The sequence below is a fragment of the Pholis gunnellus genome, assembly GCF_910591455.1.
Source record: "Pholis gunnellus genome assembly, chromosome: 21".
NCBI classification, from domain to species: domain Eukaryota; kingdom Metazoa; phylum Chordata; class Actinopteri; order Perciformes; family Pholidae; genus Pholis; species Pholis gunnellus.
This window is the reverse complement of record NC_136548.1, coordinates 17,074,096-17,095,422: the sequence shown is the minus strand read 5'-3', so window position 1 is coordinate 17,095,422 and position 21,327 is coordinate 17,074,096. Positions and strand designations below refer to the sequence as shown.

General features: G+C 43.2%; 2 protein-coding genes across 3 annotated transcripts; both read left to right on the top strand.

Annotated features, from left to right (window-relative positions):
• Positions 1-280: 280 nt before the first annotated feature.
• On the top strand, positions 281-9,030 carry LOC306713167 (ATP-dependent RNA helicase DHX8). Of its 2 annotated transcripts, none has more exons than XM_079182803.1 (23): positions 281-464; positions 807-892; positions 1,031-1,103; positions 1,311-1,402; positions 1,534-1,640; positions 1,839-2,249; positions 2,642-2,786; positions 3,182-3,388; positions 3,491-3,578; positions 3,816-3,913; positions 4,192-4,339; positions 4,805-4,986; positions 5,116-5,310; positions 5,416-5,601; positions 5,714-5,924; positions 6,012-6,193; positions 6,512-6,652; positions 6,741-6,896; positions 7,134-7,271; positions 7,461-7,589; positions 7,747-7,943; positions 8,038-8,217; positions 8,310-9,030. In XM_079182803.1, the coding sequence occupies exons 1-23, from the start codon at positions 356-358 to the stop codon at positions 8,527-8,529; spliced, it is 3,681 nt and encodes a 1,226-aa protein (XP_079038929.1). In that variant the 5' UTR covers positions 281-355; the 3' UTR covers positions 8,530-9,030. The 2 variants fall into 2 exon arrangements, with proteins under 2 accessions (XP_079038929.1, XP_079038928.1); XM_079182802.1 differs by having other exon boundaries at positions 1,836-2,249.
• An 811-nt stretch (positions 9,031-9,841) lies between these two features.
• Positions 9,842-20,275, top strand: LOC306712897 (ATP-dependent RNA helicase DHX8-like). Its single transcript, XM_079182371.1, has 23 exons — positions 9,842-9,964; positions 10,051-10,136; positions 10,280-10,346; positions 10,444-10,535; positions 10,644-10,750; positions 10,863-11,156; positions 11,411-11,555; positions 11,707-11,898; positions 11,993-12,080; positions 12,169-12,266; positions 12,637-12,784; positions 13,214-13,395; positions 13,646-13,840; positions 13,940-14,125; positions 14,209-14,419; positions 14,524-14,705; positions 14,913-15,053; positions 15,414-15,569; positions 15,767-15,904; positions 16,118-16,246; positions 16,433-16,629; positions 16,895-17,074; positions 19,809-20,275. The coding sequence occupies exons 1-23, from the start codon at positions 9,862-9,864 to the stop codon at positions 20,026-20,028; spliced, it is 3,537 nt and encodes a 1,178-aa protein (XP_079038497.1). The 5' UTR covers positions 9,842-9,861; the 3' UTR covers positions 20,029-20,275.
• Positions 20,276-21,327: the final 1,052 nt, after the last annotated feature.

Here is a 21,327-nt window from a genome sequence, read left to right as displayed (position 1 = left end):
AAACACCCCACCATGTGGAGAAACCAACTATAACACAGTTACTTTGTTGTTTGGTTTAATATTTGCACTACTGTTTAGTTAGTTAATTTAATAGTATTCTATTTCATTGTATATATTGTGCATTTGATATTTGCATTTGATATTTAATATTTGTACTCTGTTATTTTATTTACCTGTCTATCTATCTATCTATTAGGAATTTTAGCGCCATCGTGCGGCAAGTAGAGGCAAGACACGTAAAACGTCGACGTAACTGACGTAAAAGCCGGAAGCGGAAGTGGCCCACGTTCAATAATGTCGGCTGTCTTCTTCTTCTTCTTCTTGTGTCGCTGAACAAAAACAAGACTCGTGGAGAATGGCAGACGGCGGAGTAGACGAGCTGTCGCAGCTTGAATATTTGTCTCTGGTGTCCAAGGTCTGCACGGAGCTCGACAACCATCTGGGAATAAGTGACAAAGATTTAGGTGAGTAGTTTGTGGCTAAAAAAAAGAAGAAAAATCCAGGCTAGCTAGCTAGCTTGTGCTAAGTAGCTAGCTGTTGTTAGCTAGCTACAGTGTTATCCGTTAACTCTGTAAAGTGGCATGTTTTTCTAACGGAAACGGGTTTTTTCGTAGTGTTGCCATGCAGAGCGTAACATAAAATATGTTAATGTTAAATATGCGGCCTTGTAATAAAGTTACGTCTCATTATTGCGAGAGTTTGTAACGTTTTTCAACGTTAGCTAAGCTAGTTAGTTGTCTAACTTATATTTGCTGTTAACGTCCTGTTCACTGCTAACGTTAATTTGTTGTTTAATTGTTTTGCAGCTGAATTTGTCATCGACCTCGCGGAAAAACAACCAACCTTTGATGGATTCAAAGCTCTTTTGCTCCAAAATGGAGCCGAATTCACAGTAAGTTCACTACGCCAAACGCTACACTAAGCTAACAGCCTGCAGGTGGCTAAATCTAACATAAACAGTTAACTAGCTAAGCTAACGGTATGTGGTAACTAATCTGTTCTATCGACTGTTTGTCGTGTTTCATTGTAGGATTCCCTCGTCGGTAATTTGCTCAGACTCATTCAGACTATGCGACCTCCATCCAAGTCATCTACGAGTAAAGGTAAGTAAGCTAATGTAACAACCAAACTGCCAAATGCTTTGGTTAAAGCACATTTTACTCTGAGACATTTAGCTATTTTGTTTATATTTGTACTGTGTAACTGCTACTTATCTGTAGTTTCCTTATGATACCATATGGTATTGCCGTGTATATTTCTCCCGTGGGAATAATCAAAACAACAATAAATGAATAACTGATTGTTTTCAGTGTCTGAGGCTGTGGTCAAGCCGAAGACAGAGAAGGACCGGATGAAGGAGTTGTTTCCTGCGCTGTGTCGAGCAGATGAGCCGGCACCAGCGGTACGTTGCTTTAACACAAGCAAAATGTGTGATCTTATTGATAAACTATCTTAGACCCATGTTTAGCAAATGGAACCGGGTGATCTGGAGTAGAGCTGTACGAAACTGTAATTTTTGGCTGACTTTCTCAGAAGCTGGAAGATGAAGACGATGTGAAGGTAGCAGCTGATGCCATGAAAGAGCTGGAGATGTTTCTGCCCAGTGGCAGCGGGACAACGCCCAAAAGCAGCAAGAGCAGGTAAGACGACTAACGATGGTTACACTTTTCTTGGCCTTCTTGAAAAATAAAGTTTACATGCAAGTGACGTTTGCTTTGTTGAATATAGGATTAGAAAATATGCATTTCTACAATTTAATTCAACCATTTTTAGGGTCGCGTGTCAGCTGTGGCTTGTGATCTTTACCGTTTGTGTACTTTTCATACTCGTTCTAGCAGGTCAGAAAAGAGCCGGCGCCACAGCAGAAGTCGCAGCAGAAGCAGAGAAAGAGACAGACACGGAGATCGGGACAAGGACAGGAAAAGACGGCATCGGTCCAGGTCTCGCTCCAGAGATCGGGATCGGCACAGAGATGGCGGCAGAGACAGCAGCAGAGATGGCGGCAGAGACAGCAGCAGAGACAGCAGCAGAGACCGAGATCGTGGCAAAAGAAGAGACAAATCCTCTCGCTGGTCTGAGCGCTCACCCAGTCCCAAAAAAGACCAAGACAAAGACAAAGACTCTGATCGCTGGAAGGACAAACACGTGGACCGCCCGCCGCCAGAAGAACCGTCTGTTGGCGACATATACAACGGCAAAATCACCAGTATCATGCAGTTTGGATGCTTTGTTCAGCTGGAGGGATTACGGTCAGTATTATGTAGGACTGTACCAAATATTTCTTCTTTCATGTCTATTCATTCTTCGTAAACCTGCTATTGCTGCACAGTTGAAGAATAGGCCACACTAATATTATTAGTAATATACTATTTGTAGAATTATATTCCAGTGATGGCTGCGTCGGGTTGTTTCTGACATTTCCAGCAACATCAGAGCGTTACAAAGTCAAAATCCCAAAAAGATCATTTCCCAACATGTTTAGCCTCACGGCATATTTTTTTGGAGTTCAGCCATTATAAAATACTGTAAATCGAATTGCGGATGCGTTCCTATGATGTGTGGTGCGTACACGGAGCATATGTTAACGGGAAAGAACTGTTCTTCCGTGAGTTAAGTAAAGCCGTGTGTTCTCTGTGCGTAGGAAACGATGGGAGGGGTTGGTCCACATATCGGAGCTGCGTAGAGAGGGCCGGGTGGCCAACGTCGCTGACGTCGTCAGTAAAGGCCAAAGAGTGAAGATCAAGGTGCTCTCGTTCACCGGCTCTAAGACCAGCCTCAGCATGAAGGTAAGAACAACAGGCGACTTGCTGAGCAGATTTCTGTGAAGTTGGTCTGAGGGTGAATTCATTAATTGAAAGTTGTGCGTGTGTGTGCAGATTTCTTTGTGTGACCCGAGTTGGAAAATGTAGATCTTGATAGCAGCATTAGTGCTTAATTGATTTCTAAATTATATTTTTTAATTGAATCTGATATTCCCTTTCTATCAGAGCAGGTAGTTGTTTGAGCCAGGGAGTAATTATCATCTTAATTAGTGATTACGCTGTTGTGAATTTCTCATGAGAGATTTGGAGAGAATATTGTGAAATACTATCATCATGGGATCCTCTCTCTGGTAGGCTGTTGGCCTCTTAATTGTCAGCATGTGTGGGCTAATTTGTTCTGCCTTTCTTTCATCTGCCAGGATGTGGACCAGGAGACGGGAGAGGACCTGAACCCCAACAGGAGGAGGAACGTCGGCCCGGACGGAGGGGACGAGATCTCCATGAGGAACCCCGACCGGCCGAGCAACATGAACCTGGGCCAACCCCCCGAGCTGGAGCAGGACGACACCCTGGAGCGCAAGAGGCTCACCAAGATCTCTGACCCAGAGAAGTGGGAGATCAAACAGGTGGGTCTGGATTTCTGCACACATTCGAGACGGCAGTAGCTGCTTCGATGGTACCACTGAACTCCTATTTTAAATCTTAATACTCCTGCTCTCTTCCCTCAGATGATTGCTGCCAACGTCTTGTCCAAAGAAGAGTTCCCTGATTTTGACGACGAGACGGGAATCCTTCCTAAAGTTGATGATGAAGAGGGTAAGAAGTCCAGTTTGAAACTAATGAACACACAATAGTGTGCTAACACGCTGATCTAAGCTAGAGAACAAAGTGAAATCTATACCTCCTCAACATCTGCATGTCAGCATGGTGACGTTAGCGTTTAGCTTGAAGCACCACTGTGTCACAGCTCAGCCTCACAGAGCGGTGGACTCTTTCATCTCTTTCTTTGATACATAAGACCTTCTTGCTCATTGATCTTGTTCACTGTTTCAGATGAAGATTTGGAAATCGAGCTGGTTGAAGAGGAACCCCCGTTCCTGAGGGGACACACCAAACAAAGCATGGACATGAGCCCCGTCAAGATCGTGAAGGTAATGCATACGTCTGAACACGTCATCGCGTTACACAGAGGAGGGAGGGACTACAGCGCAGACTGAAGTTAATTTCATCTGATCCGTGTGTGTGGCAGGGGAAATATTGAGTGGACCAATTATTAGAAGGGGTTCTCTGGAAACAATAATGTGTTTTGTATAACAGATGTAGGAGCTGTTTAACATATTTTCAGAGACTATAAACAAACATGGCATCTGGAGCCTAAAGAAATGTGCACTAGAGTGATTGTGGTCCCGTGTGTCCCTCCGGCCAACAGAATCCAGATGGCTCTCTGTCTCAAGCCGCCATGATGCAGAGCGCTCTGGCTAAAGAGAGACGAGAGCTGAAGCAGGCGGCTCGAGAGGCAGAGATGGACTCCATCCCCATGGGGCTGAATAAACACTGGGTCGACCCGCTGCCAGACGGTAAGAAATCCATTAGATGTGCACATTAAGCCATTGTGAAGTATGATTCATCGAATCCCTGCGCAGCCATAAAACCATCTGCCAGCTTGAAATCTGCATATTGATTATCGAACCCTCTCTCTTTAGGTTTTATTACTATATAGATATATATATGTATGATAGTTTTATCTTAGCTTTTTGCACAATCCAGTGTGGAGTAACGTCTTAATGCAGCACAAAACCACAGTCTGAGTCATACCTGCTGCTCCCTCAGGCTTGCCATCACTGGAGATGGTTATCTAGCTTCCTGCAGCTCCAGGTCTGGCCGGATGGAATAGTGTCTCCATGGTTCAGTGTTCTTGTATCCCCTTCATGGGCCCCAGACATGAAGCCGTGCAGATCGGATGCGATCACATTTTAGTTGCAGCGTTAAACCGCAGTTTTTTCCTTCATTATTATAAGCGCACTTCTGCTGCTCTTTTACAGTCGACGGTCGGCAGATCGCAGCCAACATGAGAGGCATCGGCATGATGCCCAATGACATCCCAGAGTGGAAGAAGCATGCTTTTGGAGGCAACAAAGCCTCGTACGGAAAGAAGACCCAGCTCTCCATCCTGGAGCAGAGGGAGAGCCTGCCCATCTACAAGCTGAAGGAGCAGCTCATTCAGGTTAAAACCCAAAGAAACACTGTTCTCAGATGTAGTCAGTCTTATGTGCACTTTGCATGCAAACCGGTGAATGGCTGCCACCCAAGTTGCCAATTTGTAACATTTGCCGCGTGGGTCAATCTGTCACAGGCTGTTCACGACAACCAGATCCTGATTGTGATCGGAGAGACGGGGTCCGGTAAGACCACCCAGATCACTCAGTACCTGGCGGAGGCGGGCTACACCACCAGGGGGAAGATCGGCTGTACGCAGCCCCGCCGTGTGGCCGCCATGTCCGTGGCCAAGAGGGTCTCTGAGGAGTACGGTTGCTGTCTGGGACAAGAGGTGAGTGCTCCACCATTGGAAGAAGATGGTCTAATCACAACATTTATACTTTGTAGTGGTTTCGTTACATTTAAAGATGGCTAATTTAAATATTCTTTGCTCTAGGTGGGTTACACCATCCGTTTTGAGGACTGCACCAGCCCTGAGACGGTGATCAAGTACATGACGGACGGTATGCTGTTGAGAGAGTGTCTGATCGACTCTGAACTGGGCCAGTACGCCATTATCATGTTGGATGAAGCCCACGAGAGGACGATCCACACCGACGTCCTCTTCGGTTTGCTCAAGAAGGTGAGCGCGATGAGCAGAGGCTTTTTGTTTTCATACATTTAGTGGAGCTAGTCGGGTATTTGTGAGAGAGAAGTGAACGAGACGCTGAGTGTTTTTCTTTTGTCCGTCTCAGACTGTACAGAAGCGCACAGACATGAAGCTGATTGTTACATCGGCCACACTGGACGCCGTGAAGTTCTCTCAGTATTTCTACGAGGCGCCCATCTTCACCATCCCAGGAAGAACGTATCCAGTGGAGGTTCTCTACACCAAAGAGCCCGAGACGGACTACCTGGACGCCAGCCTCATCACAGTCATGCAGATTCATCTCACCGAGCCTCCAGGTATGTTTCAAGCTTCACGTCCTTTTCACCAGTTGACCCAAACATCAGTTTACATCAGAACCCAACTTCTCCCTCGTCTCTGTCCAGGTGACGTCCTGGTGTTTCTGACCGGACAGGAGGAGATCGACACCGCCTGTGAGATCCTGTATGAGAGGATGAAGTCTCTGGGGCCGGATGTTCCTGAACTGATTATTCTGCCAGTTTACTCTGCGCTGCCCAGTGAGATGCAGACCAGGATCTTTGACCCGGCACCGCCCGGCAGCAGAAAGGTGACCACGTTTATCAGTAATCTTTCAAACATTTGGCCTGTTAAAGGTATAATAAGTAACTTCTCCGCATTAAAATGCCTAAAATGACTAAACGTTAAGACTAAACTAAAAGTAAAATTGCACTGTATCTAAAATCATAACACATTATCTTCATCCGTTCATGGTTTATTGATGCATAATAGTCCAAATATATCTTTTGTATCATAGTTATCTTTCTGCTTGTATAAATGATCTGCAAAATATGATATAAATAGTCCTTGTGTCTTGTAATGTTGTCCCATTGACACTTAGTACTAATGTTGATTTCCCTCCCATCAGGTGGTCATTGCCACGAACATTGCAGAGACGTCTCTGACCATCGATGGGATCTACTACGTGGTGGATCCGGGCTTCGTCAAGCAGAAAGTGTACAACTCAAAGACCGGCATTGACCAGCTGGTGGTGACTCCCATCTCACAGGTACAGTCTTGTTTATCATCTACTTTATACAAGCAGGAGAAGAAAACACCAATCCTGATTGGTTAAAAACATCCGTTCTGAATTTCAGGCCCAGGCCAAGCAGAGGGCCGGGCGAGCCGGCCGAACGGGCCCCGGGAAGACTTACCGGCTCTACACAGAGAGAGCCTACAGAGACGAGATGCTCACCACCAACGTGCCCGAGATCCAGAGAACCAACTTGGCCAGCACTGTGCTGTCTCTGAAGGTGAGCGGTGACTCTGCCACACACACACACACACACACACTCTCACACTCGACGTGTGTTTAGGATTAGCACCAGGTAGACGTTTAGCAGAGGAATGGAGCGGGGATGTATTCTCCTCCTCACTTGTTTATAGGGTTTCAATGCATCGTAGATAAATAATGTTCCAGTTTCTCTTTCTCAGCCTTGAAGCTTCGAATGTAATTAACATAATACATTACGGTCTGTTTCCTCCACCAGGCGATGGGCATCAATGACCTGCTGTCTTTTGACTTCATGGACGCTCCTCCCATGGAGACTCTGATCACAGCCATGGAGCAGCTCTACACGCTGGGCGCTCTGGATGATGAAGGCTTACTCACCCGGCTGGGGAGACGGGTGAGGAATTAATTCTACTGCAAAGAAGAAGAGAATAAATCTACATCACATTTATGCACTTTGTAGTTTGAATAAACAAATAATATATAATGGTAAATGGTACACGGTTCTATTTCTATTATGCCCTTCACGTCCCTTTTGTCTCAGATTGTCATTAGTTTCATCTTTTCTTCTTTTTGCATCTTCTAGATGGCTGAGTTTCCTCTGGAGCCCATGTTGTGTAAGATGCTGATCATGTCCGTCCATCTGGGCTGCAGTGAAGAGATGCTCACCATCGTGTCCATGCTGTCTGTGCAGAACGTCTTCTACAGGCCAAAGGTGTGTGGCTAACACCAAGCCCTATATTCAATATCACTTAATGCATTTATGTTTTTGAAAACCGAGGTCAAGATGTATTATTTCCTTTGGGAGTGTTTTACTGTCCATGGAAATCTATTTTTCCCTCATTTTGTTTCTTTTTCTTCTCGTGTTAAAGGACAAGCAGGCCTTGGCTGACCAGAAGAAGGCGAAGTTTCACCAGCCGGAGGGAGACCACCTGACCCTGCTGGCGGTCTACAACTCCTGGAAGAACAACAAGTTCTCCAACCCCTGGTGTTACGAGAACTTCATCCAGGCTCGCTCCCTGCGCAGAGCCCAGGACATCCGCAAACAGATGCTGGGTATCATGGACAGGTATGATCATAAAGATGTTAGCAACTGAAACTGAAATAATAATATCATCCGTCTTGTTTCTCATGAACCTCCCAACGTGCGCTCTTCTCTTCAGACATAAACTGGACGTGGTGTCTTGTGGTAAAGCGACAGTTCGGGTCCAGAAAGCCATCTGCAGTGGCTTCTTCAGGAATGCAGCCAAAAAGGATCCTCAAGAGGGCTACCGCACCCTGATAGACCAGCAGGTGGTCTACATCCACCCCTCCAGCGCCCTGTTCAACCGCCAGCCCGAGTGGTACGACGACACCAAACAAGAAATAAATGTATTTTCCTGATCGTTTCCAAATGTGAAGCAGCCTTGTGACGTCCCGCCTCTCTCATCCTCAGGGTTGTGTACCACGAGTTGGTGCTGACCACCAAGGAGTACATGCGGGAGGTGACCACCATCGACCCTCGCTGGCTGGTGGAGTTCTCTCCGGCCTTCTTCAAAGTGTCCGACCCGACGCGCCTCAGCAAGCAGAAGAAGCAGCAGCGCCTCGAGCCGCTGTACAACCGCTACGAGGAGCCCAACGCCTGGAGGATCTCTCGCGCCTTCAGGCGCCGCTGACGTGCGTGACGTCACAAACGCGGAACAAAGAAATCTTTTGATGAAGTGACGATGACGTCAGACGTGTCGACGTGCACCAGCTCTGGTGGTCGGACGTCTGTATCGTCACTACTTCAAGCTTCACTTTTGTTTTAATATTTGTACACATTGTACATTTTTCCCCCCCAGAAGTTCCCACATTAATCTGTCTAGGTCGGAACTTTAGTGTCATCATTTTAGGAAATGTGGAACTATTTTCATAGCACTAGCACTTCTTCAAGTCTTCTGTTTGGAGATTCTGCTAAACAGTGGTTTATTTATTTTGACTAAACTTGAACAAAGCATAATGTTACGCCCAAATAAGACCCGATCGTAAGTCTTTATGTTTCACTAGTCAAAAGTTTTCAAACCATAAATATTGAACGCCGTATAGATTTTGTACTTCAGCTTGAACAACTTCCCCTCGTCTGTGTATTGAAGACTGTTGCTTTGCTATACTCACCAGTGGAACTGTGACAATGTGTCCTCAATAAATACAAGATGTTTTTTAACCGTGTTTGGTTTTTTTGTGAACTTTTAAGTAGATAGAAAAGTACAGAAGATACAGAGATCAATCGGATCATGTGGTGGTGACAGACTATGAAGATGTATCAAATATAAATAATATACACTTTTACGGGGAAAAGTCTTTCATTCAAAATGTTAAATGCATCTTGGAGTATTATCTTCCCAATGCATACAAATTGTCACAATTCAAAGCAAGTTTGGATTATGTAGCAGCCTTTTAATGTTGCAGCTGGTTGAAGGAGAATAAATGTTAAACTTTTGGGTTGTTGAGTGCTGTGGTGGGAGAAGTACTTTGATCTTTTAACTAAGTAAAAGTACCACAGTGAAGAAATACTGTTTGTCCTGCATTAAATATCTACAAATACACACACAGTACAAGAAAAAGTCACACATTCAATATTATTGCTTAAATAAAGGTATGAAAGTATTAATAATAAAATATACCAGAAGTAAAAGTATCAGAATATTTGTATTTCTATGGAAAGTTGTTTGGTTAATAGTATTACTAATTTTAGTGCATATTAACTGGTAGACTAACTAATAAAAATAAATGCAGTGGAGTAGAAGTATAATGTATGATAGGTAAAATACAAGTACCTGAATATTGTACAGTACGTAGGAGGAGGTACTCGTTACATTCAACCACTGAGGCTCTAATAGCCTGTGAAGTGTAATCTGCCCGTTGACCGGTAGGGGGCAGCAGCGCTGCAACACGTTCGTTGGAGCTCACACTTAAGAAGTAGAAGTAGAACCACTTCCTGGGCAGAACAAAAATAAACAAGAGAAATGGACGCCGTAGACGAAATAAAACGTCTCGAGTATTTATCGTTGGTGTCTAAGGTGTGCACGGAGTTGGAGAATCATCTGGGAATAAGCGAGAAAGATCTGGGTAACGTTACGACACTTAATGATGTGCTAGTGTAGCAGTGAGTTAGCGCGAGTAACGTTAACTTAACACCAGTTGATGTTTTACAGCTGAATTCATCATCAGTTTGGCCGAAAAACACCCAACATTTGAGGGGTTCAAAGCGACTCTGTTCAAAAATGGAGCAGACTTCACAGTAAGTGACGAAAAAAATCCTTAACAAATGTATATCTGTCTATCTAACTGTCTATCTAACTGCCTGTCCTCTCTCTGTCTCTGTCTCTGTCTCTCTGCCTCTCTGCTGTTGCTTTGTGTTAAAATCCACGTGTCTTGTTTCAGGACACCTTTATTGGTAATCTACTACGACTTATTCATACGATGCGACCCTCACCATCCACAAGTACAGGTACAGAACCTTTCTAAAGTATTTGATGTAGTAGTACCTCGTGTTTTACAGCTATATGAATACTGTTAAACTACATCTTCTCTGTTGTGAATGACAGGTCCTCAGTCAGACGTGAAGGCAAAGAGTGATGAGGACAACCTGAAGGTGAAATACCCAGCTTTATGTAAACCAGATGCTGCTGTGTGGATAGTAAGGCTCTTTATCTCTATAAAGGAAAATTAAACTCTTTCCAGCACGAATAACACATTTCAGAGGCAGCTGCGGTTTATAATATTTAAGTTCTGAACCCTCCTTCAGATTCCACCACGTCACGCAGTCAAAGATGACGAGCAGGTGGCAGAAGCGGCCATGAAGGAGCTAGAGATGCTCATGCCTAACTTCTGTGGAACAAGCTCTGATACTGGGTAAACGCTTTGGACTAAGAGTGTGACTGTCATTTGGAAAAGGAGCTGATAAAACATGACATGAAGTTAAAAAAAAATGTGTTCCCGTCTTTCTTTCTCATTTGCTCCTCAGGTCAGTCGGGAACACAGACGGACAAATCAGACGTCAGAGGAGTCCAGGCCGTGACGGAGACGCAAACCCCAAGCGCAAAAGGAAACGGGTGTGGAGCGACCATCCGCCGAGCCCCCTCAGAGACGACGAGGACAACAACAAGAAGAAGAAGGACGACGACAGAGACGCTGACCGCTGGCGTGATCGACTTGTGGATCGGCCTCCGCCTGAAGAGCCGGTTGTGGGCGACGTCTACAACGGCAAAATCAGCAGTTTAATGCAGTTTGGCTGTTTCGTGCAGCTGGAGGGCCTCAGGTCAGTCAGCTGAGTGGTGTCTTTACCGCCGTGCACACCAATACACTGACAGGTTCTCTTTGTTCTCCTGGATTTTACTGTTGCACGTTTGTGTTAGCCGACTTCTTCTTTGTGGCTTTATTAGTACAGCTGGATACTTCTGATGGATAAAGAGAGAGAGGGGGGGGACGACATGTTCTGTTGCATTCAGCGTCTGCCTGTAATGTTCTGTAACGGCCTCTTGGTCCTAACCTGTAGCGTGAAACTGTCTGCAGGAAACGCTTTGAGGGCCTCGTGCACATCTCTGAGTTACGCAAAGAAGGACGCATCGCCAACGTGGCTGACGTGGTCACCAAAGGCCAGAAGGTGAAGGTGAAAGTTCTGTCATTCACCGGAACCAAAGCCAGCCTCAGCATGAAGGTGAGTCACCTTTTAAAAGATCAGAAGAAGAGCTGGCGTGTACATTAAACCTTAAGGAGTCAGTAAACTATATTACATGACTGAGTGAAAACACCAGTACTGGTTTGAAGTATTGTAGCTGCTGTTGATTAGTTAGTAACCGTGTTGCCAGGATGTCGACCAGGAGACGGGGGAGGACCTGAACCCCAACCGGAGAAGAAACCTGGACACCGGAGTCGGAGACGAAGCCATGAGGAACCCGGACCGCCCGGTGGAAGCCAGCATGGTGGAAATGGAGGAGAACCCAACGGAACGCAAACGGCTCTCCAAGATAACTGACCTGGAAAAATGGGAAATCAAACAGGTATTCATCCGACACACTCGTGTGAAACAGAATAAGTGTTAAATCTGTCGTCGCTGGCTGTTTTTTAACCATCGAGTTAAACAAATCTGTTCAGATGATTGCCGCCAACGTACTTCCTAAAGAAGAGTTCCCAGAATTTGACGAGGAGACGGGAATCCTTCCCAAAATAGATGACGATGAAGGTAAAACTCTGCCTTTTGTTCTCTAGTTTTCGCTAAATGAAAGTCCTCCTGTGTAACAACGTCTCCTCTGTAACTGTTCCCTCCACAGATGAAGAATTAGAGATTGATCTGGTGGAAGAGGAACCACCATTCCTGAGGGGACAGACTAAATTTAGCACGAACCTGAGCCCAGTCAAGATAGTAAAGGTATGTTCCAGACTGTTTGTTTGTGGTTTAGTTAAATCTAGGCTGAGCATACTGAATATTCATCGTGTGTGTGTGTGGGTGGCATCACAGCAACTTCCAGTGGATATAAATACATATAAAGACTTATTATAGGAGCTACGGTTGAACTTCCAAAATACGAAAAAAACTTCAGTTTTGTTGGAATTGAAAATTATAATTTTATAAAAATAAAAATAAATAACGCCAACACAGCTAAAATGATCCAAACATGTCGCGAGTGATGCATTAGGTTTAAATAAAGTACCGTAGATATAGAAGAACATCTGTGCTGTAACTACGTAACTTCCACTCCGTCATCATTCCAACAACTGTTTTCACTTCGTCACATCAGAATCCAGACGGCTCCCTCTCCCAGGCAGCCATGATGCAGAGCGCTCTCTCCAAGGAGCGGAGGGAGCTGAAGCAGGCGGCTCGTGCTGCAGAGATGGACTCCATCCCTACCGGCATCCACAAGAACTGGATCGACCCGATGCCCGATTGTAAGGACCCGATCCGGCGAACTCTTTATGAGCGAGGCTGCAGATGTAAATGTGTGCAGCACTGACTCTGTGTGTGGGTTTCAAAGCATCAGTGGAACAAACTTTCAACCGGAAAAATCAATCTATGTTGCGTCTGTCTTGTGCCAGGCCTATTACACTGTTACATTGTTACCGTGGCATGGCTGGAGATGGTTATCTAGCTTCCCCATGAGTTGACTCATAATGCGCTGGGACTGTATCCTCCGCAGCCCGAGGGCGACATCAGAGGTTTAACAAGTTCCTTCCAGCCCCGGCCTCTACCTCTGACTCGCAGTTTAATACAAGAACAGCTTGTTAGGATATCGAGTTATCGTTGCAGTTCATCTTGATTAAACAAAAGAGTGGGATCTTGCCGGTGCTTAACGTTAGTCCTGTTCCTCTCCCGTGCAGATGAAGGAAGGCAGATCGCTGCCAACTTGAGGGGCATCGGCGCGATGCCCATCGATCTTCCAGCGTGGAAAAGATACGCCTTCGGAGGGAACCAGGTGTCGTACGGCAAGAAGACCGAGCTTTCCATCCTGCAGCAGAGAGAGGGTCTGCCCATCTTCAAGCTCAAGGAACAGCTTGTTCAGGTACAGTCAGTGCTGGGATGGGCACAGGGATTAAGGGGACACTGGTCAGTTTTGAAAATGTGGAATATTTTGCTTTCATAACGTGTCTTCTTTAAGACTAGTGTGGGGAAAAAGAACAGCCAAAATACACATTTAGGTGTTTACTGCTTTGTAGATTTATAGATAGATGACCCATGTTACAACATTTACATCGTCTCACATCCGTCAACATCTCTTTATTACCGTAGCCATGAATTATCTCTCTTCACAGGCGGTCCACGATAATCAGATCCTGATTGTCGTTGGAGAGACGGGGTCCGGTAAGACCACCCAGATCACTCAGTACCTGGCGGAGGCGGGCTACACCTCCAGGGGGAAGATCGGCTGTACGCAGCCCCGCCGCGTGGCCGCCATGTCCGTGGCCAAGAGGGTCTCTGAGGAGTACGGCTGTCGTCTGGGACAAGAGGCGAGCGATCTTCATCTGTTACAAGAAGAGTCATAGAGAGCCTCTCCTTCCTTCCTGTGTCATTCATCCCTGTCAATATGTATGTCACCTTAACTTTAGGTGGGTTACACCATTCGATTTGAGGACTGCACCAGCACAGAGACGGTGATCAAGTACATGACGCACGGTATGCTGCAGAGGGAGTGTCTGCTGGACGCAGACATGAGTCTGTATTCCCTCATCATGCTCGACGAGGCCCACGAGAGAACAATCCACACCGACGTGCTCTTCGGACTTCTCAAGAAGGTTTCTTTTTTTACATTCTGCAAACCACACAATAAAGAATACCAGCAGTGCTGTTTCACATGCATCCTCTGCCCCCTTTTTAGACGATAAAGAAGCGCAAAGACATGAAGCTGATCGTGTCCTCGGCCACACTGGACGCTGTCAAGTTCTCCCAGTATTTCTTTGAGGCGCCCATCTTCACCATCCCAGGAAGAACGTATCCGGTGGAGGTTCTCTACTGCAAAGAGCCCGAGACGGACTACCTGGACGCCGGCCTCATCACGGTCATGCAGATTCACCTGATGGAGCCTCCAGGTACGGTTGTGTCAGGAATTTAAAACTGCTCTGTATATAAGAAGCCTAACCGTGTCTCTGTGGGACACAAATGATTTGAATTATGAAAAAATGTGTCTGTCCAGGTGACGTCCTGGTGTTTCTGACCGGACAGGAGGAGATCGACACCGCCTGTGAGATCCTGTATGACAGGATGAAGTCTCTGGGGCCGGATGTTCCTGAACTGATTATTCTGCCGGTTTACTCTGCGCTGCCCAGTGAGATGCAGACCAGGATCTTTGACCCGGCACCGCTCGGCAGCAGAAAGGTGACACACACACTGCACTGGATACCATTAAAGCTGTGAGGTGATATGAAACAGAACACCTGTGTTTGCTGAAGAAGCACATTTTATTATGTGATAAAAAAGCCTTTCTTTGATAGAATTTGACTTTCAATTAGTTTGATTTTTATCTAAAGCTCAGCACAGAGTGATTCATCGCTGATCCTCTCCTTTCTATTTGCGTCCCACCAGGTCATCATCGCCACCAACATCGCTGAGACGTCTCTCACCATCGATGGAGTCTACTACGTGGTGGATCCCGGCTTTGTGAAACAGATCGTGTATAATTCAAAGTCGGGGATCGACCAGCTTGTGGTGACTCCCATATCACAGGTACAGCCAATGTTAACACGACCCTCATAATGTGGAAGTAAACATTTTACATTTGGCCCGACTTGGAAACCTCAGTGGTTTTTATCGTTTGCTGAAAACAAAAAGCGATTTGATGTCTTTGCTACAAGATAAGATAAGACAGGCTTTATTGTCTTAGACACAAGAAACAAGACAGTATCTGCTCTTTAGATGATACTATGTATCATAATGTATTCATACAACACATACACAGTACCTAAAATGTATGCATAGACTGCCATCAACCAACAAATTGCACACTGCCCATCGTACGACCCACCGGTAGTGATCATCATCCTAATGTGCGTACGTTTGCGGTTCCTCGCTCATCGTCTTTTTCAGGCCCAGGCCAAGCAGAGGGCCGGTCGAGCCGGCCGAACGGGCCCCGGGAAGTGTTACCGGCTCTACACAGAGAGAGCCTACAGAGACGAGATGCTCACCACCAACGTGCCCGAGATCCAGAGAACCAACTTGGCCAGCACTGTGCTGTCTCTGAAGGTGATGTTCTGACCTTTTCGTGAATCCCTTTCCATCTTTTTTTTTAACTGTTTTTTGGGGTTTTGATGATACAAAGCAAGGGCATCGCCCTGTGACATGATGCATGACATTAGAGATTTGAATCATGACTTTGTTGCTCAGTTATTGTCGTGTCTCAGGCGTTATCGTCAGTGTGATTTGTTTTTTTTATTTCCCAGGCGATGGGCATCAATGACCTGCTGTCTTTTGACTTCATGGACGCTCCTCCCATGGAGACTCTGATCACAGCCATGGAGCAGCTCTACACGCTGGGCGGTCTGGATGATGAAGGCTTACTCACCCGGCTGGGGAGACGGGTGAGTAGAAGAGAAAAGTCTACTGCATGTACTCAGTCACATTGTTGCATTATAACCGATGATACGGCTCTATTTACTTGTATAATCTGTGCAGGATGTGCTTGAATGACCAAGTGAGTAACACCTAGAATAGATTTGTCCTCTTTGTTCCATCTCAAATCTTCATTCTGCATCCTCTCCGTGTCTGATTTACACCCGTCTTCGTGCTTCTAGATGGCTGAGTTTCCTCTGGAGCCCATGTTGTGTAAGATGTTGATCATGTCCGTCCATCTGGGCTGCAGTGAAGAGATGCTCACCATCGTGTCCATGCTGTCTGTGCAGAACATCTTTTACAGACCGAAGGTTTGTGGCTAACACCCGACTCGTACTGACCGCATCAGACGTGACTTACTTCAATAACATGCACACACTTTACGTGTTTGTCTCAAATCTTTGATTGGAAAACACGAATAAAGCATTTTCAAGGCAACAACATGCTTAAAACCTTTGTGAAATAACACAAAATTCAATGCTTCCTTCCGTTTTCAGGACAAGCAGGCCTTGGCTGACCAGAAAAAGACAAAGTTCTTCCAGCTAGAGGGAGACCACCTGACCCTGCTGGCGGTCTACAACTCCTGGAAGAACAACAAGTTCTCCAACCCCTGGTGCTTCGAGAACTTCATCCAGGCCCGTTCCTTGAAGAGAGCTCAGGACATCCGCAAGCAGATGCTGAGCATCATGGACAGGTTGGTCAAACTGTGTTTCAATGATTAGTTTGAGTTATTGTATTTCAGGGTTTGTTGTATCGTTGAGAATGGAAACATCTGTAACACTGACCTCATTAGTGTGGAATGCAGAAATGACTGTAGACATACAAATATGCAGCGCTGTGTTTAAACAAGAGCTTAAAGAAAAACACACCCACAGCATTTAACGTAAATACAATTTGAATATAAGTAAACCATTTTGATTGCAGTATACAAATATTTAGCAACACTAAATATTCCTCAGACACAAGCTGGACGTGGTGTCTTGTGGAACTGCTACGATGCGAGTCCAGAAAGCCATCTGCAGCGGCTACTTCAGGAACTCTGCCAGGAAGCACCCCCATGATGGGTACCGTACCCTGATAGACCAGCAGGTGGTGTACCTCCACCCCTCCAGCACGCTCTTCAACCGCCAGCCAGAATGGTTAGTCCTCGTTGTCCTGCTGCAGGAACAGACTTATGTGACATTAGATTTGAATATTTACCACACAAACATGAGTTCAGCCTCACTCAGAGCTGCACAATGAGTGTTTGAATTGTATGGATTTCTATGGAGCAATCACTATTATTGCAAAAATAATTTGAGCATTAGATTTTATTTTTTATCATTGTAATTATAATATATTTGGGTTTTGGACTGTGAGGAACTTTTTACTATTTTATGATTTTTAAATTCGGGGGTCTCGGGATCACCTCTCTGCTATTTGCAGACGATGTGGTCCTGTTGGCCTCCTCGGATCGTGAGCTCCAGCATTCATTGGGGCGGTTTGCAGCCGAGTGTGAAGCGGCGGGGATGAGAGTTAGCACCTCCATCCGAGGCCATGGTGCTCTGCCGGAAACCGGTGGATTGCTCCCTCCAGGTGGGGACGGAGTGCCTACCTCAAGTGAAGGAGTTTAAGTATCTCGGGGTCTTGTTCACGAGTGAGGGTAAGATGGAGCGGGAGATCGACAGGCGGATCGGTGCGGCTGCAGCAGTAAAGCAGGCGCTGCACCGGACCGTCTTGGTGAAGAGAGAGCTGAGCCGGAAGGCAAAGCTCTCAATTTACTGGTCGGTCTAGGTTCCTACCCTCACCTATGGTCACGAACTTTGGGTCGTGACCGAAAGGACAAGGTCGCGGGTACAAGCGGCCGAAATGAGTTTCCTCCGTAGGGTGGCCGGGCTCAGCCTTAGAGAGAGGGTAAGGAGCTCGGACATCAGGAGGGAACTTGGAGTCGAGCCGCTACTCCTTTGCATCGAAAGGAGTCAGCTGAGGTGGTTCGGGCATCTAATTAGGATGCCTCCTGGACGCCTCCCATTGGAGGTTTTCCGGGCACGCCCAACTGGGAGGAGACCCCGGGGAAGACCCAGAACACGCTGGAGGGATTATATCTCCCAGCTGGCCTGGGAACGCCTCGGGATCCCCCAGTATGAGCTGGAACATGTTGCGGGCGAGAGGGAAGTCTGGGTCAGCCTGCTTGGCCTGCTGCCACCGCGACCCGACCCCGGATAAGCGGAGGAAAATGGATGGATGGATGGATGGATGGATTTTTAAATTATTAATCTGGAAAGTAATTTGTAACTAGTACTGCAACTACTGATTGTTTTAATTACTGATTATTCTAAATCAAATCATTGTTTTGTCTATACTTACTTTGTCTTACTTTTAAAGTTACTTTTTTAGTTACTTTACTTTTTTAGTTACTTTTAAAGTTACTTTACTTTTAAAGTTACTTTTTTAGTTACTTTACTTTTAAAGTTACTTTTTTAGTTACTTTACTTTTTTAGTTACTTTTAAAGTTACTTTACTTTTAAAGTTACTTTTTTAGTTACTTTACTTTTAAAGTTACTTTTTTAGTTACTTTACTTTTAAAGTTACTTTTTTAGTTACTTTACTTTTTAGTTACTTTTTTAGTTACTTTACTTTTAAAGTTACTTTTTTAGTTACTTTACTTTTAAAGTTACTTTTTTAGTTACTTTACTTTTAAAGTTACTTTTTTAGTTACTTTACTTTTTTAGTTACTTTTAAAGTTACTTTACTTTTAAAGTTACTTTTTTAGTTACTTTACTTTTAAAGTTACTTTTTTAGTTACTTTACTTTTTTAGTTACTTTTAAAGTTACTTTACTTTTAAAGTTACTTTTTTAGTTACTTTACTTTTAAAGTTACTTTTTTAGTTACTTTACTTTTAAAGTTACTTTTTTAGTTACTTTACTTTTTTAGTTACTTTTAAAGTTACTTTACTTTTAAAGTATTTTTTTTAGTTACTTTACTTTTAAAGTTACTTTTTTAGTTACTTTACTTTTAAAGTTACTTTTTTAGTTACTTTACTTTTAAAGTTACTTTTTTAGTTACTTTACTTTTAAAGTTACTTTTAAAGTTACTTTTTTAGTTACTTTACTTTTAAAGTTACTTTTTTAGTTACTTTACTTTTTTAGTTACTTTTAAAGTTACTTTACTTTTAAAGTTACTTACTTTTTACTGATTATTCTAAATCAAATCATTGTTTTGTCTATAAAAGAAAATACCAAAAAATGCAAAGATATTTAGTTTCATGTAGGACATAGAAAAGCTTAAAATGCTCACATTTTAGAAGCTGGAACCACCAAATTTTTGTCGCTCGTGCTTGAAAACCAGTTTCTGTGGAAGCCCATACCCGCCAGCAAAAAGAAATAAAAAATCCACCCAAAAAAAAAATTAAAAATAAAATATCCACCCAAAAAAAATAATAATATATATCCACCCAGAAAAAAAAAAAAAAAGATTGTTTTTTTTCTTTCTTTTTTTTTGTAGCCATACATGAAAACGACATGCAATTCTACATATTAATACTTATGATATATAACATCTAACATTTACAAAAGTCACCAGTAATAGTTACCTTGTGTAGAATTGCATGTCGTATTTTTTCCAGCAAAAAAAAAAAAAAAAAAAATCATAATCTTTTTTTTCTTCTTTTTTTCCGGAACAAATACGACATGCAAAAAAAAAAAAAGAAACCTTTTTTTTTCTGGGTGGATATATATATAATTTTTTTTGGGTGGATTTCTTATTTTAATTTGCTGGCGGAAATGGGCTTCCATAAGTTTCCTATTTGTTGAAGCTCTTTTAATGTCATTGGTTGCAAACAGCCCTGATCATCATTATTAACTGTCTTTTTGTCCTCGTCACGCTTCCTGCAGGCTCGTGTACCACGAGTTGGTGCTGACCACCAAGGAGTACATGCGGGAGGTGACCACCATCGACCCTCGCTGGCTGGTGGAGTTTGCACCGGCTTTCTACCGAGTCGGCGACCCGACGCGCCTCAGCCGGCAGAAGAGGCAACAGAAACTGGAACCTCTCTACAACCGCTACGAGGAACCGAACGCCTGGAGGATCTCGCGAGCGTTCAGACGCCGCTGATGAGCTGCTGTGCCTCGTGCTGGTGAACCTGGTGGACAGACTGTGAAGTGCAGAACAACTGAACCTGAGACATTTAGTTTAGTTCTTTGCCAAACCTGGACAGTCTGCTAAATAAATAAATGAATCAGTTGTAAACACGTTTGACAATATGTGATGGTCTATACATGTATACAGAATAATCCATATGTTTTGTAAAAAAATGTTTTTCGTAATTGCCGATAAACACTTGATGCACGTTTAGTCGTTGCTGCCTCTTAATCATCCGTCTTTTCTGCATGTTCTGGTTAAAGAAATAGTAATTTATGGGAAACATGCTTCTTTTCTATCAATCAAGTATCAATCTTCTCATTTAATTTAAGCCAGAAAGCAAATAAGCACATTTCCTAATAACTGTTCCTTTAAAAGGTGCTGAATTCAATATTCTGATTAGAATCTATTAGAAGAGGAATTATGAGCGGTTTTCCTTTACTTTTAAAGTTACTTTTTTAGTTACTTTACTTTTTTAGTTACTTTTAAAGTTACTTTACTTTTAAAGTTACTTTTTTAGTTACTTTACTTTTTTAGTTACTTTTAAAGTTACTTTACTTTTTTAGTTACTTTTTTAGTTACTTTACTTTTAGAGTTACTTCTTTAGTTACTTTACTTTTAAAGTTACTGTTTTAGTTACTTTACTTTTAAAGTTACTTTACTTTTAAAGTTACTTTTTTAGTTACTTTACTTTTAAAGTTACTTTTAAAGTTACTTTACTTTTTTAGTTACTTTTAAAGTTACTTTACTTTTAAAGTTACTTTTTTAGTTACTTTACTTTTTTAGTTACTTTTAAAGTTACTTTACTTTTAAAGTTACTTTTTTAGTTACTTTACTTTTAAAGTTACTTTTTTAGTTACTTTACTTTTTTAGTTACTTTTAAAGTTACTTTACTTTTAAAGTTACTTTTTTAGTTACTTTACTTTTAAAGTTACTTTTTTAGTTACTTTACTTTTAAAGTTACTTTTTTAGTTACTTTACTTTTAAAGTTACTTTTTTAGTTACTTTACTTTTAAAGTTACTTTTTTAGTTACTTTACTTTTTAGTTACTTTTTTAGTTACTTTACTTTTAAAGTTACTTTTTTAGTTACTTTACTTTTAAAGTTACTTTTTTAGTTACTTTACTTTTAAAGTTACTTTTTTAGTTACTTTACTTTTTTAGCTACTTTTAAAGTTACTTTACTTTTAAAGTTACTTTTTTAGTTACTTTACTTTTAAAGTTACTTTTTTAGTTACTTTACTTTTTTAGTTACTTTTAAAGTTACTTTACTT

What these genes read in the sequence shown, in the direction of transcription:
- LOC306712897 (XM_079182371.1), top strand. Translation starts at nt 9,862, where the DNA reads ATGGACGCCGTAGACGAAATAAAACGTCTCGAGTATTTATCGTTGGTG. An exon ending in AATAAGCGAGAAAGATCTGG is followed by an intron (nt 9,965 to 10,050) that starts GTAACGTTACGA and finishes GATGTTTTACAG; the next exon opens with CTGAATTCATCATCAGTTTG. An exon ending in TCAAGGAACAGCTTGTTCAG is followed by an intron (nt 13,396 to 13,645) that starts GTACAGTCAGTG and finishes CTCTCTTCACAG; the next exon opens with GCGGTCCACGATAATCAGAT.
- LOC306713167 (XM_079182802.1), top strand. Translation starts at nt 356, where the DNA reads ATGGCAGACGGCGGAGTAGACGAGCTGTCGCAGCTTGAATATTTGTCT. An exon ending in TCATCTCACCGAGCCTCCAG is followed by an intron (nt 5,925 to 6,011) that starts GTATGTTTCAAG and finishes GTCTCTGTCCAG; the next exon opens with GTGACGTCCTGGTGTTTCTG. An exon ending in GCACTGTGCTGTCTCTGAAG is followed by an intron (nt 6,897 to 7,133) that starts GTGAGCGGTGAC and finishes TTCCTCCACCAG; the next exon opens with GCGATGGGCATCAATGACCT.